Below are 20,156 nucleotides of genomic sequence, written 5' to 3' on the forward strand. Positions count from 1 at the left end.
TGCCAGGAATCTTCTTGAGGGTTGTCACATAACTTAAAGGTGACTTTAGGAGCCATGGCTGGCCCGGAAATGGTTTATAAAGTGATTTAACCAGTCCTTTTTTTGTTTTTTTTCACCTACCCACGTGTTGTAGTAGTAGAGTGATTATAATTCTGACCATTGACATAGCTTGCATCCAAACCAAATCATGTCTTATAACTTTAAGAATGTGTTCTCTTATCTAGCCAACTTTATCAACGTTGATTCAAACGTCTGACTGCAAATCTCTGCAGCTGGATCCCAGCTGGCTAATATGTCTGGCTAACCTGTCTTACCCTCCTGCCCACAGAACGTTCTGTGTGAAAACAGGATTCCTAAACGGCTTACGGTGTACCACTAGCATCTAATGAAGTCTCTTTGGGCAAATTGTGAAATGTGGCTGCATTTCCTTGTACATGGATTTCTGGAAATGATTGTGAATTGCAGTTACAGCATCCATTTTAGAAATGTCCTTTAAAGTAGCGGGGCAGTTGTTACGCTTAGGATAGGAATGATGACTGTTCGTACTAATGTAAAAAAAAGTATGCTGGTAGAAGTAAATAGATTCCTAGAACTTTAATCTACACAAATTGGCACTTGATGCTTTTGTTTAGTCCTCTTGCACCGACCCACCCCACCCTTCAGGCATATTGTTTTTTATTCTCTCTGTGTTGTGTATTCAGAGACTCTCTTCAGCTGCGGTGTTCGACCCCTAATGCCATTTTGTTTTCTTATAAACCCCCCTCGCAGGGTCTTTTTTTTCCCCACGCCCACCCCAAACTTGGCTGCGTATTACCCCTCCCATAGCTGTGTTGTTTATTCGATTCCTCCTAACCCCTGCCCAATGCTTAACACCCGCATCCCCACACCATGCCCCCAACCTCGGCTGTGTTGTTTTTTGATCCCCACACAGCAGTGTTAATTCGTCCCAACTACCCCCCCACCACTTGGCCGCGCTGCTTATTCCCCATCTGAACGCATTGCTTATTCCCCAGCGGTGTTACTTATTTCCCTACCACTCCACCCATGGCCATGTTGTTTATTATCTGTCACTCAACCATGTTGCCTATTCCTCTACCAACCCGCCTCAGCCATGTTGCTTATTCCCTAAGGCCACACTGCTTATTCCCCCTCATACCTGACTCACCGCCTCGGCAGAGCTCCATATTCACCCTTTCACCCGCCCCCACCAGCAGTGTTGCTTATTCCCCTAGCAGTGTAGCTTATTCCCCCTCCCAAAACTGTGTTGCTTATTCCTTCCACCCACCCCTTTCTGGCTGTGATGCTAATTTCCCCCCTCCCACCCATCCAGTAGACTCCCCGTGGCCGTGTTGCTTATTCCCTCAACCCCGGTCACGTTGCTTATGCACCCTACCATCGCCTGGCTGGGCTGTTTATTCCCCTCAAACCCACCCCAGGCCATGTTGCAAAACCCACTTTTGATTAGAAATCATGTTGTCCTGAAGGAGACAGACAAGCATCTATGCATTTGTTGAAAAACATCTTCCCGCTTCTACAGACTGAACACTGGGTAGAATTGAGAAGAGGCCTGATATTGGTACAGCTAAATTCTTGTTTCATGAGCCTACTAAAAAAGTTCACCAACTGTTTGCAAAGTCTTCAAAGCTTTGCGTCCTTGACTAGTCTGTCTGTTAATAGATTTTCAGATGAAACCATTCTGATTCAATTATCAAATTGAGTACGCGCTACATCATGCACCTGAATTTAATGGGATTGCTGCGAAGCATCCCAATACGTTCGTGGTAGAATCATCTTCTCAGTTACATCCCAACCGAAACGTTAATTTCTCGAAGAGCAAATTTAATGAAGGCCGAACAGTGGGACTTTAGTGCCCAATACTACTGCTGTCCTCTGGTAGGGGTCCAGAACATTCGAATCTTCTGGCATTTCTAAACAACTCTTAAAATGTAGTTGTTCTGATTTAATATTTTTACTGATGATGCTGTCACTGGGCAGTAGCAGATGATTTCTGCATGGAGGAGAGCCCCTCTATTCCACTGAGTTGCAACATCTATTTGACAGCTTTTATTCCAACTTTATGTTCAGCAGTGTTCTGAAGTGGAGGTTGCCGGCTTGCAGATCTTCACAAAACATCTGCATAAAGTGACATGCTGATTTTTCTAGGCAAAATAACAATGAATGCTATTAGTTTGTTTCCATGCATTTTAATGGCGTAGTTTGGCCACTGTTTGTTCTTGGCAATTTTTTTGCACAATTATAACGAAGTGGTTTAACAGTCGCACTTATTTCAGTTACAGCTTTGCTTGTAGCCATATCTTCGTTATTTGTAAGTTTCACAGCTACAGCAGTTGTTCAGCTTTAGTATTAATGCCAAGTTGTTTTTTTTTTCTTTTTCAGTATGCATGACCAATTGCCCTACTCTAATTGTCATGGTAGGTCTTCCTGCCAGAGGAAAAACCTACATCTCCAAAAAATTAACACGCTATCTAAATTGGATTGGAGTACCTACCAAAGGTAAGCACTTTGCAACTCTTCCCAGCACCAGTTTCAATTATGTATTAACATTGCCTTCTGTCCCAGAACCAAATCTCTCCGCCGGTGAAATTGCAGAATATGTTCTCTGGATCCTCTCTCCACAACCTTTCCTATTTATTACGTGTCCCTTACAGACTGCTGTAGCTTTTCTATTGTTAAAGACCTTTTGTGAACAATAAAATTCAGAGAGTGGGCTTTGGGTCAGCTGTTTTATCCAAGATTGGATGGTTTTATTGCCTACCTCACTTCCCTGTGATTCAGTGCCTTTGCTTCCTATTCTTGTTTGTCCTGCTCAGGAGTATTTAGGTCTCAAAACCTTTTGATTGGGTGGCATTTATTCTTTCACTGCTGATGTCCGACCTTGCATTGTAGTGCATTTGAGGTACTATTGTTTCTCCCTTTCAATAATGCAAAGGCTTTGATAGTTCATTAAGGGTCTGTTATTACAAATATATTCATATAAAAAGACAGGCTCACTAGTTTGCTTCTAATTGGTACTCTTTTCTTCATAGCATTTAATGTTGGCCAGTATCGACGTGAGTTTGTCAAAACCTTCAAATCCTTTGAATTCTTCCTTCCCGATAACGAAGAGGGCTTGAAAGTCCGGAAGTAAGTGCAATGTGTTTTAGCAGTTCGTGTTGTATATGTGTCTTGCATTTGCGGAATGGTAAAATAATGGAATCATAGGATATAATAAATTGATGAATAGGGTAATGGTTTTTAGGGAATTGATGTTAAAAGATGTCCAATATTTAGGTGCAGTATTATTTACTGGCAGGTCTAACTTAGCTTATGGTGCAGTAGCTTTCAAATAGATCTTTACATTAAAACATTCCAGCCGCGTGGAATGCACCTTGATTTCATATGTATGTTTATGTGTTTATGTATGCATATTTATTTATATATGTGTGTGTGTGTGTGTGTGTGTGTGTAAATATATATGTGTGTATGTATGTATATATGTGTGTGTTAATATTGGTAGAAGCATATATCCGAATGCCTTGAGGCAGGGTGGGGATTTGGGACAGATGAGTCGTAACCAGTCTTTGTGAGTAATACATTAGAATAAAATGTAAAAGCCCTAACCCGTATCCTTGTGTAGCCTTGCATCCTGCCGGTACCTAATGCAAGAGAAGGTAGGACTAGGCAACATGACGTCACATTCCCTACGGAGTATGAGGGACCACTGCGCCTTTGACGAGGCAACATGACGTCACACTCCCTACGGAGTATGAGGGACCACTGCGCCTTTGACGAGGCCGGGTCCCCCCTCCTGCCTCCCACACCTGCCGCTGTCTCCTGCCTGCTTGGAGTGCGACCCAGCCGCCGCTGAGCGGCCCGGATCACCCCTCCTGCCTCCCACGCCTGCCGCTGTCTCCTGCCTGCTTGGAGTGCGACCCAGCCGCCGCTGAGCCGTCCGGATCACCCCTCCTGCCTCCCACGCCTGCCGCTGTCTCCTACCTGCTTGGAATGCGACGCAGCTGCCGCTGGGCCGCCCGGATCACCCCTCCTGCTGCCACGCTTGCCCCCTGGTAGAGCCCGACGTCCAGTGTTCCCGCTGCTGCCTCCCTGCGGCCCCGCCCACCACCAGCCCATTCGCCGCCCCGCTCCCGCCACCCAGCTGACCCGCCCTACCAGGCTCCTTACTTAAGGGGCCCACGGGGTAGACTCAGGAGGGACCACTGCGCCTTTGACGAGGCCGGGTCCCCACTCCTGCCTCCCACGCCTGCCGCTGTCTCCTGCCTGCTTGGAGTGCGACCCAGCCGCCGCTGAGCCGCCCGGATCACCCCTCCTGCCTCCCACGCCTGCCGCTGTCTCCTACCTGCTTGGAGTGCGACCCAGCCGCCGCTGGGCCGCCCGGATAACCCCTCCTGCTGCCACGCTTGCCCCCTGGTAGAGCCCGACGTCCAGTGTTCCCGCCGTAGCCTCCCTGCGGCCCCGCCCACCACCAGCCCATTCGCCGCCCCGCTCCCGCCACCCAGCTAACCCGCCCTACCAGGCTCCTTACTTATGACGCCCCCAGAGCGACCGCGCAGCGGACGCGCGCAGCGGGAGCACCGATTGAGCGCCAAAGGTAAGCCCGTCTGCGCCCGTCCGCACCTGGACCGCGCCCAGCGCCAGGACCCCTGGAAAGCGCAGACCCCAGCCCACCCGCCGGACTTACGACGCCGCCACCCTCAGCGCACTCAACACCGGCTGAATCCCGGGATGCTACCGAGCCACCCCGAGACGCACCCACGGACCCTTCAGCTGCCACTCCTGCAAGTTCACCTGCTTCCGGACCTGCACTGCACCCGCACCCACCAAGCCGAACACCTGCAGCAACCACCTCAAGTGTATCCTGCTCAACACCCGCTCCGTCCACAGACACGCCGTCGAACTCTGGAACCTCCTCGACACCACATCTCCAGACGTTGCCTTCCTCACGGAAACATGGATGAACGCCTCCTCGGCGCCCGACATCGCCATCGCCATCCCGGAGGGCTACAAGATCACCCGGAGAGACCGCACCAACCAGACGGTAGGAGGCATCGCCATCATCCACAGGAACACCATTCGCATCACGACCAACACCGACGACACCCTGACAACCGCCGAACACCTGCATTTCCAGATCCACACCGACCCCAAGACCACCCTCAGAGGCACCCTCATCTACAGACCCCCGGGACCACGCACACAATTCAGCGAAGACATCGCCGACTTCATCAGCCCGCACGCCCTCCCCTCCGCTGACCACATCCTCCTCGGGGACCTCAACTTCCACCTGGAGAACAACAACGACCGCAACACCACCACCCTGCTGGACAACCTCGCCAACCTCGGTCTCAAGCAGCTGGTGAACACCTCCACCCACTACGCCGGACACACACTCAACCCTGTCTTCTCATCCAGCAAGGACATCATCTTCAGCCACGCCACCGGACTCCACTGGACGGACCACAGCTGCATCCACTTCAGCTTCAGAAGAACCACGATCCACCACCACCAACAGGTTGCACGAAGAAGCTGGAACAAGATCACAGCCGACCAACTCGCCGCATCCCTGAGCCAGCACCCTCCCGCCAGCTCAGCGAACCCCAGCCAGGCCGCCGACAACCTCACGAAGTGGATCAGCAACTGCGCAGACGACCTCGCCCCACTGAGGACCCCGCCCAGCAGACCCGGCAGCAAGAAGGCCCCATGGTTCACCGACTAACTCAAGAGCTCCAAGAAGAACTGCCGAACCCTCGAGAGAGCCTGGCGAAGAGACCCAACACCGGACAACATGACCACCCTCAAGCTCGCCACCCGAAAGCACCATCAACTGATCCACGCCACCAAGAAAACAGCATTCAAGGAACGGCTGGACAACAACGCACACAACGGCAAGGGACTCTTCAACATCGTGAAAGAGCTCTCCAACCCCAACGCCGGAAACAACGACATCACCCCATCGCAAGACCTCTGCAACTCCCTCGCCTCCCACTTCCACAACAAGATCGCGGACATACACAACAGCTTCAGCACACAACCAACGCCCCCCACCACCACCCTCAGCGCCTGGACCCCGATCAGCACCGAAGACACCATCCGCACGATGAACTCCATCCACTCTGGATCTCCTACCGACGCCTGCCCTCACCACGTCTTCAACAAGGCCGACGCTGTCATCGCACCCCATCTGCGGGACATCATCAACACCTCCTTCGACACCGCCACCTTCCCGGAGAGCTGGAAGCACGCCGAACTCAGCGCTCTACTAAAGAAACCAACAGCGGACCCCTCCGAACTCAAAAACTACCGCCCCACCTCGCTCCTCCCGTTCCCAGCCAAAGTCATCGAGAAGACTGTCAACAAGCAACTGGCCGCCTTCCTCGAGACGAATGGATCGCTCGACCTCTCACAGTCGGGCTTCAGGGCCAACCACAGCACCGAGACCGCCCTCATCGCTGCCACCGATGACATCCGAGCCCTGCTCGACAACGGAGAAACAGAGGCCCTCATCCTCCTAGACCTCTCCGCAGCATTCGACACTGTCTGCCACCGTACCCTAGTGCAGCGCCTCAGCAACGTCGGAATCCAAGAGAAGGCACTGGAGTGGATCATCGATTTTGGAAAAAGGGGGTGGTGATGGACAGAGTTTCTGAATGATGCAGAATACTCTTACCAAGTCAAGAGATCATGGTTTAAATCCATCACCTGTTTTTTAGCTCATTGCACCATCCCAGCTCAGAACCTGGCTATATGCAAATTAGTCTGTTCACTGGAGTAGATCATCTCCTTCCTCGCTGGAAGGACACAGAGTCCGCCTCCCCCCGTTCAGGTCAGAGGCCACCGGAGTCATCTGCGGCGTTCCTCAGGGCTCCTCGCTCAGCCCCACCCTCTTCAATGTCTACATGAGCCCCCTTGCAGCCATCGCACGCCAACACAACCTCAACATCATCTCCTACGCCGACGACACACAGCTGATCCTCTCCCTCACCAACGACCCCGCCACCGCCAGAACCAACCTTCACTAAGGGATGAAAGACGTAGCCGAGTGGATGATGACCAGCCGCCTGAAACTGAACTCAGACAAGACGGAAGTTCTCATCCTGGGCTCCTGACCCTCCGCCTGGGACGACTCCTGGTGGCCCCCCGCCCTGGGCACCGCACCCAAACCGACAGACCACGCACGCAACCTGGGCTTCATCCTGGACTCCTCCCTCTCCATGACCAGACAAGTCAACGCCGTCTCCTCGTCCTGCTTCAATATCCTGCGCATGCTACGTAAGATCTTCCAGTGGATCCCCACCGAGACCAGGAAGACTGTCACCCAGGCCCTCGTCACCAGCCGACTGGACTACGGCAACGCCCTCTACGCCGGAACCACCGCCAAGCTCCAGAAGAGACTCCAGCAAATCCAGAACGCCTCAGCCAGACTCATCCTCTCGCCGCTCTCTCTCGCCGCTCTCTCTCGCCGCTCTCTCTCGCCGCTCTCGCTCTCTTACTATATCTCGCCATTCTCTCTCTCGCTCTCTTACTAGATCTCGCCATTCTCTCGCTCTCTTACTATATCTCGCCATTCTCTCGCTCTCTTACTATATCTCGCCATTCTCTCTCGCTCTCTTACTATATCTCGCCATTCTCTCTCGCTCTCTTACTATATCTCGCCATTCTCTCTCGCTCTCTTACTATATCTCGCCATTCTCTCTCGCTCTCTCATGCACTCTTCACCCCTCTATCCTATGGTTCACTTCAGGTCTTCAAGCACAATACCTTTTCAAAGTTTTCATCCCTCAAACCCACTCTCTCCTCCTCTTCTTCAGGTGTCTTCTGCATACACAAACGCTCCGTCTTTATACGTCTATGGCTTGCTGTCAACTTCTTTCTAACACACGTTTTCTGCTGGAAGTTCATTCCCCTCTTTGTGCACGAACTATCTACCCCTCTCTATCTTCCTTTCTATCTATTCTCTGCAGCTCTCAACCCCATCTATTCACCATACCACATCATTCCACTACATAGTTACACCACAGCAATTCCACAACTAACTACTCTAACTCTCCTAATTCCACTCCTCACCACATACATCCACAACTCTAAAAACAAAATGCACGTTGGTAAAAGACATTATCACTCACAACACAATAGCTCTAACTCTTGCAAATGCAGGACCTATCGCTCTGCAAATGCTTGTTTGCTAAGCAGTTCACGAAAGTGCATGTTTTTTCCAACAGTGTTCCTTATGTACTGCTCTTCTCTCCCACCCCCTGCCCGATCTCCATGTTACTCTCTTTTGCCCTTGTCCTATGTGCTTTTCCCCTCACCACTCTCCTTGTTGTGCTCACACTTGTATGCTTCTGCATGTCACATTGCGACTTTTGTGATAACTGAAAAAAAAATAATGATAATTATCTATCCGACCTGGATCGGTAAATGAGAAGAAAAAAAGTGCCTGCCTCATTTTGTAGGTGTGTGTCGGTGCTTTTGTTTTTCTCAGTCTTGTATATAGTAAATGTGAATATAGGGAGAGTGGGTTTTGACTAAATGTTTAAATCTAAATGTGCTCTACCGCCCACACCAGCAATTATTTCAATATTTAAATAAACATTCATCCCTGTACATTAGAGGTGTGGGTGTTGCTGACAAGACCCCACAAATGTATTTAGAAAAGTTGGTTGCTATGAATGTCAAGATTGCATGTGCTAGCCATGTTGTATTTTTCCCCTCTGAAGACAGTGTGCCTTACAAGCTCTGAATGATGTCAGACGATACCTCAGTGACGAAGGAGGACAAGTGGCGGTATGTTTTTTGTTTCTGTTTATTCATGTACCTGTAGTTTTTAAAAGTTTGATTAACACTTGTTTATAACCTTTTAAGAGGATATATCAAAACAATTGCTTGTTGAATTCACATACCACCATTGTGAATTTGTTCTGCACTAGCCATTAGGTCAGCGTTAGCCAACATCATTTCATTGTATTAAAATTATTATATAGCACACTTAATGGGCCTTTCAGTCGACCCTCTTCATCCATTGATCTATTGTGGTCATTGACATTTTTCTTCAACCCACTGTAGCATACAGCAATGGTCAGTGGGTCAAGCCCACCTCAGCCATTGGCTACCCTCGCTGTGAGGGATGGCATTCTGCTCTTTCACAGGGCCGCATACAAAGTAGTAGCCAGAGTCTACTATAGCGATATGCTTTTTGAAACCAAAAATACTTTTAGCCAAACCGCTCCCCAAACTATACGTTTTTTGCAAAAACCATAACACAAGCAGTGAAAGTATCAAAAGGCTGTCAGCCAATGCCAGATCCATTGAATTTGCCAATTTCTCCCTTGCTTGTTCTCTATTGATATTCAGTCAGTTGAGAAAGCATGGTTTCCAGTGAATGTACAGCCCTCTGATTTGTTTTAATTTCCCCGCATATCTGCCCAGCTGAGGGTTTCCATGTGTTTTTTTGTTTTTTTTTGCAATGGTAATGTTGGCATTGGGAGTCTGATTGTGGTTCAACATATGCTCTGCTTATTGCACTCTATGATGATACAAATCTGGGAGCCAGGTCATTCAGCGATGCAAGAATGCAGCCCTCAGATTTGTTTTCATTTCCCCGCATATCTGCCCAACTGAGGGTTTCCATGTGCACTAACACGAAGGTTCTCCATCTGATACTTCATATGGTGGCATCGAATCATCACTAACTATTTCTGTACATGTTGATTTTACATTTCCATATTGAGACGGTTCATTTTGTTCAATGACAAACAATGGAATGCCAGCTTGTAGGCGAATGTCTAAATACTATTAGAACATGCAATAGAATGTTGAGGGGACTAACTAGTAGCAAAGACCTGCCGTGTACAACTGCGGCTTATGTGATTACACAATTCACCCATGATCAATGCAGCTTGGCTCATCTCTGGGTACCTCTTATGATGTCATTGCACACAGGCTGTCACCTGAAATTGCATAGCAAGTGCATTAGGTAACTGAACATGGAGTTACCATTCTAAACCTAATATTCCAAAGGCGTATTCTAAGTCTCTACAACTCCCATGGAGAATGTTTAATAGAATGAATAACATCCACATAATTGAGGTAATTGATATTCACTCTTTTAGTAGTTGGCATTGCCCATGTATACCTTGAATGGTGTACAATTATTTGTTAGAATGCCCACTGAAATGTGTTAGTTCGCAATCATGTAACCTCCATTACCTATTGTCAAGGCCAGTGGAATTATGTGACCAGTGAAGGACAAACTATGCATCAGAGTTGACTAAATAATTCGACAACAAAATACAAATAATGTGGCACATTTCGTTATAGTATAATTTCTTTGGCACAGGTTTCGCCTCATTATTGGCAATTTAACACCCAAATTAAAAATAAGTGACAAAAAGATGGATGGTCAAATTTGCGGTCGGCCTCCCACTGCACAGCAGCACCAGTCCCCGCTTTTTATTTATAACATTTGAGGTAGAACCAATATTTTTCTGTTAAAATCTGCTGATTGTGCAGCAGATGATGGATTGTGGCTAATCGGTCTATTGTGTGGAAAATGCCACAGCCGTAAATTCACATAATTCCAGTGACCCTGTCTGTAGTATCAGGCGGTAGCATGAGGGCTACTTTGCCCTTGTTTACTAATCCCTCGATTTAAGAAATCACAATGGTGCAAAAACATACATAAGAGCTCTACATGAAATGAATGAAATGAAATGAAATGAAATGAAATTTGATTTGTAAAGCGCATGGCTACCCTAGAGCGTCCCAGCGCTACCTAACTGATAACCGACAACTCTGAGAATTTGGAATTTTAGGGGGTTTTGGGGAAAAAGAAAAGTTTTAAGTGATTTTCTAAATTTAGGATAGGAAGATTCGTTCCGGATGTCCCTAGGGAGAGCATTCCAGTTTTTTGCCGCGTTTATAGAGAAGCGGCGGCCTCCTGTACGGGCCTTCCTTACTCTCGAGACTACAGCAAGATTGTCCCCGTCTGATCGGAGGGCCCGAGCCGGTCTATAGGGACGAATCCGGTTTCTCATGGCCGAAGGGCCTTTGCCTTGCAGTGTTTTATAGGTGATACAAGATGATTTAAAAATGATTCGTTCGTGCACCGGAAGCCAGTGGAGGGCTCTCAGCAATGGTTTGGCCGAGGCTCTTCTTGGGGGGCCCCCATAAGCAACCTAGCTGCTGCGTTCTGCACCCGCTGCAGGATATTAATCGTGGCTTTTGGCGCTGCCAAGAAAAGGGCATTGCTATAATCCAGTCTTGATAGGATTAAACCCTGGATTAATAGCTTCCTGGACTGAAAAGGCAGAAGGGGGAGTCCCCCTGCGACTTTCTGGGCGTGTGTTCTAAAGGTTAGTTGGGGTTCGAACCAAACCCCCAGGCTTTTAATTTTTTCTTTAGGCTGGGGCAACTCACCCATGCAAGGCGGCCAATACTCTGTGGGCAGAGATGTAAATTGATGGCCCAGGACCATGATCTCAGTTTTCGATCCGTTCAATTTGAGCTTAGATCCGGTCATCCAGGAGTAAATTGCAGTTAGGCAACCCGAGAGACTGTCTGAACATCCCACTTGCTGTGTCAGCGAGACAACTAGTTGTGTGTCATCTGCGTAGGTGATGGACTTAATCCCAAAAGGGGCTACTACCTCCTCCAGCGGGGCCATGTAAACATTAAACAAGGTGGGGCTCAGGGACGATCCCTGGGGGACCCCACACTGGAGGGGAGTAGACTTCGACATGACACCATTTTCCCAAATCCTAAAGGAACGTTTGTTCAAGAAGGATTCCAACCATCTAAGGGCTGACCCTGCGATGCCCAGTCTGGCAAGACGGTGGACCAATATTACGTGGTCCACCGTATCAAATGCAGCGCTCAGATCCAGGAGGATCAGTGCTGCTGATCCCCCTGAATCTAAGATGCACCTTGCCTCCTCGGCCACCACTAAGAGGGCTGTGTCAGTGCCCTGTCCTGGGCGAAAACCCGTTTGGGAGTCGCTCAGTAGGCCATTACTTTCCAGGAATCCTGAGAGCTGTTGGTTTACTAGCTTTTCAGCGATTTTGCCCAGTCCAGGTAACAACGAGATCGGGCGAAAGTTAGCTAAATCGGTGGTATCAAGCCCCGGTTTCTTTAGGAGAGTTTTAATTCTGGCCTGCTTCCAGCTGGGGGGCACTACCCCGTTATTAAATGAGGAGTTTAACAGCTCTGTAGCAAGGGGGGCAATGGTACTTGCGATTTGTTTGAGGATGTGCTTAGGCGCCGGGTCAGAGGGAGAGCCACTATTCACAGTGGATAGTGTCTTACAAAAGTCCTCCTTGGTGATGCATCTAAGCACGTCCAACCGGGGACCAGTTGTCGAGGGCGGGGGAGTATTAACGCCTGAGATCGTGACAGTTTGTGGTAGACTATCAAGAATGTTTTGTATTTTATCGTCAAAAAACTCCACTAGCTGGTCACACCTTGCTTCGGTATCCTCTTGTGCGTTTGCCGGGGCCGGGACTTTAAGAAGTTGCTTGACAATCTTAAACGTTTCCTTAGAGGAGTTAACCGATAGTTTAATTTTTTCCTCAAAAGAGGATGCTTTAGTTTTCTGCCGTGCAGTTTTATAACCTCTCAAGGCAGACTGGTAGGAGGCTTTGCTGTTGGCTGCCCAGTCTCTCCTCCAGATGCGTTCAGACTTTTTGCAGGCTTTTCTGAGGTCCATAAGTTCAGTGGTGTACCATGGGGATTTAAAAGTACTCCTTTTCTTTGTCACCATTTTGAGAGGCAGAACCATGTTCAGGGCGCCATTGAGCCAGTTATGAAAGTTCGAGTCTGCTAAGAGAACATCTGATTCTGCTACGGGGGCCGTTTGTTCTAGAGTACGTGTCAGATCTTCCACCGATAACTTTGGCCAGGCTCTCTGAAGTATACGAGGGCGAGGGGCACTTCTCTCTACTGAGCGGAATTCCCAGGAAAATGGGACTAAAAAATGGTCGGACCAGGGTAGGGGCAATGGGGGTTGAACTATGAGCTGGTTGTTATTCGAGAAAACTGGGTCCAGCAGGTGTCCTCTGATGTGAGTGGCTTCTTTGTTTAACCGCATCTATGCGGAGCTTTTTCCCGCTGTGCGCTGGAAAATGAAAAAACCCATTGTTCATGACGAGCTCACCTTGTCATGAGTGTACCAGAGGTACACCTCATGACGAGCTGAGCTCGTCATGAGCGTCGAAGGGGTTAAGAGATTTAATTCAAAGGCCTTAAGATTTAAGCTAAGGTCTGAAGCCACCTTGTCGTTAGGATCATCGAAATGCAAATTTAGGTCTCCGAGAACCAAAAAGTTGGGTGCCCGGGCTGCAGCTGCTAAAGTAGCTTCCAGCAGGGATTCTGTGAAATGTTTTATACAGCCTGGCGGGCGGTAGATAAGAAATCCTGAGAGGGCGTTGGTAGGAGTTATTTGGATACTGACACAGGCACTTTCTGTATCTGAAATGCCACCCTCCTCAAATCGACAGATTAAAGAGTCTTTGTGAATTATAGCGAGGCCACCTCCTTTCCCTTTGTCCCTGTGCTGACTCTGAATAAGAAATCCACTAGGAAGAGCAGAGATAATACCAAACTCTGCATTTGGGGATAGCCATGTCTCCGTTAAGAAGAGCAGGTCAAGGTTGCAATCTTCGATCAGTAGATTGATCTCTACCGCGTGCTTTGGTAGTGATCTACAATTTAGTAATGCCATCCGTAGATTCCTGCAGGCCTCCTTACCGTTAGTCTTTACGTGGTTAGTGTCCGGACAGAGTTGGCACTGACAGAACTGCTCGTCGGACCAGTCCAGCCGGCGACACCACTGACCACTCTTGTCTTGTAACAGCAGGAGTTCTTCCCTAGAGTATCCTATCTGTGGCCCAGGGTCCACGGGCATAATAACAGGCCCTAGGCCCGGTCTGGCCCGGACGGGCCCAGACGGGCTTGCCTCTGGCGGCGCGCCCGCTGCGCCCGCCCGCTGCGCGGACGGGAAATAGATTTCATTTTATATCGCTCGGGCCGTGATTCGCCCGACCGCTAGTGCACCAACCCTGCCTTTCCCCTAAGATGGCGGCCAAAGTCGTCGCCCTCCGGGTAGGCTGTCTGTATCCGAATGGAGCCCTAAATCGGCCCTCGGTATGCTCAGCGTGGGTCCTATCAGGCGCCCCCAGTTATCCCGGGCGAGTGAGTGACACAGAGCAATCATCAATATGAAAGCACCAATCTGTAAAAGAAAATCCAGTTTTTGTGTATGTATAAATAATGTACCGAAACAGGAGTCCGTAAACACTTTGTGCCTAATTATGAGTTTGGCGGTCTGAGGACCACCAAATTCACGGTGTTGGCAGTGTGGCCTCCGCTGCACTTGCGGTCTGACTGCCGGATTACAACTTGGGCGATCGGACCACCATGGCACCGCTGCAACCGCCAGGAATCAGAGATCCATGGCTGTGGCACAACGGTCTGATGCTCTCAATATACTTTGTGATGCCCTGCGGCACTGCCAAGCGTATCACTTTAGTTACCACCAGCAGTCTCATGGAGGTTCTTACTCCATGAAACTGCAGGCGGTTAGAAAAGGCCCTAAAGGGCCCCCTCTTTGCCCTGTGCATGGGGGAGCATGCAAGGGAGGCGCATATTGTGCCCTCATGTGTGCATGCTCCCCAGTTCCTGCAGGCCATGGACTGCAGAGTCCATGCTATGCTGCCTTTGATCCTCTCATTGCGGTGTCCCTCTTCGGAGGCCACACCAAAGAAACACCCTCCAGACACGAGTAAACTCGTAATGTGGTGGGCGGTGGTCATACGACGTTGGCAGTGTGTGAACAGTGCAGCAGCTGTGGTGGACCTGCTCCCACACCGCCAAAGTTATAATCTGACCCTTTGTATTCATTCAGTCTGCCATTAAAAGATACTTAGTGTAGCATAATGTAACAAAAATGCGTACTAAAAGAAATAACTCAATGCAGTTTAGATTGAAAAAGAACACCAAGCCACTTCCTCCTCCAGCCTTCCACCATGCGCAACATTGTTTCAACATCTATCATAAAATTGGTCCGCTATTAATCAGTGATGACGGTCTCTCATCCAGGTGCTATGAAACCAGCTGTGTCTCAATCCTTGTTTTGACGTTTTTTTGGCTTTGTCACTCATTCTGGATACGGGGAAGGCAGATTTTTCTTTTTTGCACAACTGCACTATTGGCGAGGACGCTATCTTTCTGCAGTGCTTTAGTTTGTGTTATTCTTCCAGTCATTCAATCTTTAGTTTGTTTGGAAAGAAGTGGCTTCTTGTGAAATGTTTCAGATAAACAGTGTAGGTTACCGCCATCCGACCTAAATTTAGCAGTCAGCATCAGGTTCTACAATACCAAAAATAATAATTTGATGGTTTGAAATACTTTTGAGAAGTACTTGTATGAATTAAATTGTTTTAATATTTATTTAATATAAGGCTGATATTATGCTTCAAAAACCGAGCATTGCAAGTACCTAATCGCGTCCTGAAATTAATTGCTTTTCGAACTACGAGGGTAGCTGGCATAACTGGTGAACAGACTGAATACTCCTATTTATTCTAGACTCTGTTCAAATTGCACTAGGCGTACCCAAATTTACATTCAATGTGTGAGTAAAGAAAAACTAAGAAAAGTGTTTGTTTAGTGCCTTCATGTTAAGATTTTTCGTTTGCATCAATAGGGGTAGTACATACTTGCAGATAGCACAAAAAAGCAGAAATGTTGATCTGATCAGTAAAATTCATGTGTTTTTGTCATATAAACTAACTTTAACATGAAAAAGAAAGCGCTGTTAAAGGTACATGTTACAGAACTGATATAACCTTTAAGTTTTCACTCTCGGCCGGGATCCCAGTGAGAACAAAAGGGCGTAAGCCATTTGAAATTGACAACCTTCTTCCTCCATAATATGACACATGGCTCTTTTTCAGAACAGGTTTGCTTCACTGGTTGAGCTGGTTCAACATTGCCATTCTGTTAGGAAAGATTCCAAAGTAAAAAAAAAGTTGAAGAGATTATAATTTCTGGTATGTGTATGAAATGGGCTTCTTTGTATTGTGTGCATTGTGCAGCAAACAGAGGCAGCTGTGTATCTATTACCTCTGTACCTCCCGACAAGGAAGTTGATTGTGGTGCAGAGTGCAGTGCATAACAGTTGTATGAAAGCCTCTGGAGATGAATGTGATTTCCTACCATTGTTATTTAGGGGCAGTATTTTAATAGATGCACCAGCACAGAACAGTATGTTCACACACTAGCATAATTTGCTAGTTTGTTTTAAAAAAAATGCTTTCATAGAATTTCACAGTACAGCCAATTACACTCCAACACTGGTAGTATGGGACCTGATCTGCACTCAAAATATCCTGTAGACTTTATCTGCGTCACTCGCTAAAGTTCCATGACGTATCTTCTGCGCATATGACCAATGTCCATGCCACATGGGTGACCCATGGTGTCTAGGTCCACTAGGTAGGTGGGCACTTAAGACTATGACAATTTTGGGATTTGTTTTTTCCCCAGTATGCTTCCCCTCTGGTGAGTTATTAATTCTGCGTTGCCTGTTGACTTCAGGTTTCCTACCAATTCTGGATTTTATTGGCTGCGTTCGATTTACCCAGTTGTTTATTTCCAAAATGGTGTGGTCACCTCACCCAAGAAGTGTTAGTGGGTGACAGTAACTTGACATCTCTTCTGTGGACTTTGTGCGGCAGAATTGTGCATGAGCTTGAAGTGGGACCCATCAGGCTGAAAAGAGTACAAACCAGCACTGACATTCCAGTGCGATGATTCAGACAACCGCATGATTAGATAGAAGACACAGGGAGGCACAAGGTTTAGAAATTATTTATGAAAATGAAAGCCAAATTGTATTTGCTCATAGACCAGTGATGTGAAGAAGACTGGATTACCTTATCTCTTGCACTTGGCTCGGTCCAATCGTCATTTTCTTCTTGTTTAGGTTCACCTAGTGACCATTACAGCCTTTGGAAGAGTCTTGTTAGAGCCTTGTTTTCATTTCATTAGTGATTAAGTTCAATCAGGGAGGTCTTAAAGTTTACCTGCTCCCTCTTCATGAGAAAGCCTGGTCCTCTCTGGGAATATAGTTCTGTCAAAGTCTCGTATTACATCTAGATACAGGGCCAGTGAGAATGTTGCCCTAATGAGCCATTCATAGTGGTTGTGTTAAAAATGAATCCAACTTTCTTCAAAAGAAATTCAAGGGACCTGTGCAAATGTAATCAATTCTTAAGGTGGAGGCATACAGGATGGTTACATCCAGTCAGTAGCTTATTGAATGAGCTTTTCCGGAATCCTTTTTCATCAGAAAGCAATCTGCCTTCACTTGGGTAGACATAGGATGCTTTTCACCTGCAGGAAGGCCACTCTCCAAACCCTTTCTCAGAAATAATGCATTCGCCAAGATGTGCGCATGAACCACCCTCAAATCTGGCAGTAGTTTTAGCAGAACGCTGTTTCCTGGATTTTGATTTCAGAACCGATACCCATGTTGGTCAAGCACTGCTGCACAACCTTTTCGGCATATACAAGTAGTAATGATGATGTCCGTTTTGTCCTCATTCCTCTCATAGTGTGACTTTTAGCTCTAGTTTAAGGCTCATGGTGAGATTGACATTCAGTTTACTTGTAATCCTAATTCTCCATCATGGGAATATTTGCTAAATTCGTGACCTGGCAATTCTTTCTGAGCTCAGAGTGGCTTGTTGGCCAATACAAAATTAAGTTGTAGGTGGCCTTGACCTCTCTAAAATGAACTGCGTGGAGCTGTACAATTGTGCCTTTTAGGATAACTGTATCTAAACTGAATCCAAAGGCAAAATTCTGTTATGTATTTACAGGCGAGTGCAGATCTGGCCATTAATTTTCTATCTTGCTTTCTAACAAAGATACATCATAGTAATTAATAGAGAGCTTTTGGCATGGGCAAAATCAGTTTGTCTGCTTTTTTAGGCCTTTAGGTAGACCTGTGCACACTTGTTAATACAAATGAGGTTCTCTTATGGAGTGTTTTATGATCTTGTTAATGAGGAGCCATTCAGAGATCATGAATTCAGTAAATATTGTCACGATGAAGAATTAGGGTTGCAAATAAGAAATGTTTCTTTCTTCATTTTCGTAAAGCTCATTAGAGATTGTATTCATAATAACCATTGTCTGTCTAGTTATGTGACTGTTGTGGTGGTCTGTTTTGAGTGTTAAAAATTCTTCATATCATCCTGGTTTTTATATAATGCTGCAAAACATCATTTGGTAAGTGCAGCAAAACAACCTGTATAAATAACAATAGTTGTGCAGGGACCAAGAGGTGTTGTCTCTTTGGTCTCTGCCATTAAAGCACAATATCTTTTGAGTATTATCTTTTAGTTTTCATGTGCAATCTTATGGGTAGGTAATCTTAAACTTTGTATGACTTTGAAACCTAATGTGAATTGTTGCTTGATGTGTTTAAATGTGTCATTTTATTTATGCTGTTTATTGTTATCCAGGTGTTTGATGCAACAAACACAACCAGGGAAAGGAGAGAAACTATTCTCAAATTTGCAGACCAACATGGATTTAAGGTAAGAAGTAGTGAATTATTAGTGACCAACTAAACAGATCATTCACTTTAAATAAAGTTACCTTAGTGAAACATGTCTCTCTATTGAGCCTCTATAAAAAAAAATAAGTTGGTTTCCTGCAATGCAGAGCTAATGGGAAAACTGTCATGTTAAAACTCCTTATTATCCCATTGTAGACCGGCCCGTCGGAGGCTTTTGTGGTACTCTGTCCTAGAGTGAACCTTGTTTCAGTCCTGGCTTTCCAGCCTCATGGAACAGTGTAACCCTGGGCAATTACTTTTCTTCATTATGCCCCCTTTTCTTTGAACAAAACAAATGAGCGCACCTTGAAGTACTTCAGTTTAGGATGTGCACTGTACAAAAACATCTTGTGTATGTGTTGTAGTCTTCCTTTTACCTGCTGCACTCTCCTTTCAATAGTTCTCTGCCTACATGCTCAACTTGTGATGAGGTCATGCAGAATGTTGGAGTGGGTTGGAATGAGTGGAGTGTCAGTTGGATCTGGATGGCTGAGCAGCCAGGAGGCTGCTCCTGGTGGGGCATTAACTGGAACAACTATTAAGACATCTTAAAGACTTTCCATCTTCCTGTAACTAAGAATAAATATACTTGAGTACCAACAAGACTCAGACTACGCATCATCCTTCATTACAATAGTATGATTCTATCTATAATATCAAGACAGCCTTTTATAGGATTCAGAAGACAACTGGCTCTACTCTTAAGTCTCTAATGAAATAGTCACTGGGGCATTGGGGGGGGGGGGGGGAAAGAATGTGATACCCATCCAGTGGCTGACTTGCACATTCCAGTGGCTGGATTGCACGATGTTTGAAAACCTAGTTTCAGTCCCTACTTCCCAGTTTGTTCAAACTGGGTGACCCTAGACAATTTATTTTCTTCACTGTGCCTTCTTTTCCATGATCATTACATGAGAGCACCTGGATATAATTCAGTTAAGGTGCATACTGTACAAAATTATCTTGTAAATGGTTTAATAGACCATAATGTTGATCCATCTATAATAATAAATGCTTATATTGGCGGCAGAAAACAACTGATTTTCCTTTTGAGTAAATGTTAAAATCGTCAGGGCAGAAGGGGATGTGGTTGACTAACTTTAATAAAGGCCACTCGTTTTAGTGATATAATCTAGTGTGCTAAAGTGATATAATCCTAAATATACTTATTAAAATGTTAAATTGTACCTCCTCTATAAATAAAGGGGCAGTTGATGGCAGCTGGAGAAGGGCGGGCAGTCTAGGGTGTGTTAAGAGCAGTTCTGGTTGGCCTCTGCTACTCTGCTCTTGCAGATAGGATGCAACACTGGTGGGACTGCAGAGAATTAAGAGATGCAGCCAGCACCACCGCCCTTTTGGCGTTAGTAATGAGGCAGGAGATCTTGGGTGTTGGGCACAAGATCTCATGGCCTACAAGCGCCTGTCACCTACATTCATTCAACTGCAAGCACGACTGGCCAGCATTGGCTTAGCCTGTTTCTTAGTGCAGGTTATTATTACATGACCTCATTCATATCAT

At 46.7% G+C, this 20,156-nt stretch overlaps 1 protein-coding gene across 3 annotated transcripts in view; it reads left to right on the forward strand.

The window, feature by feature from the left end:
- Positions 1-20,156, forward strand: part of PFKFB4 (6-phosphofructo-2-kinase/fructose-2,6-biphosphatase 4) — a 305,232-nt gene that overhangs the window by 196,116 nt on the left and 88,960 nt on the right. For all 3 annotated transcript variants that reach the window (XM_078661631.1, XM_078661629.1, XM_078661630.1), the window contains exons 2-5: positions 2,398-2,514; positions 3,048-3,144; positions 8,736-8,802; positions 18,543-18,617. In XM_078661631.1, coding sequence (XP_078517757.1) covers positions 2,398-2,514; positions 3,048-3,144; positions 8,736-8,802; positions 18,543-18,617 — 356 coding nt within the window. The remainder of the gene's footprint in view (positions 1-2,397; positions 2,515-3,047; positions 3,145-8,735; positions 8,803-18,542; positions 18,618-20,156) is intronic.

This window comes from Lissotriton helveticus, chromosome 9, assembly GCF_964261635.1.
Source record: "Lissotriton helveticus chromosome 9, aLisHel1.1, whole genome shotgun sequence".
NCBI lineage: Eukaryota > Metazoa > Chordata > Amphibia > Caudata > Salamandridae > Lissotriton > Lissotriton helveticus.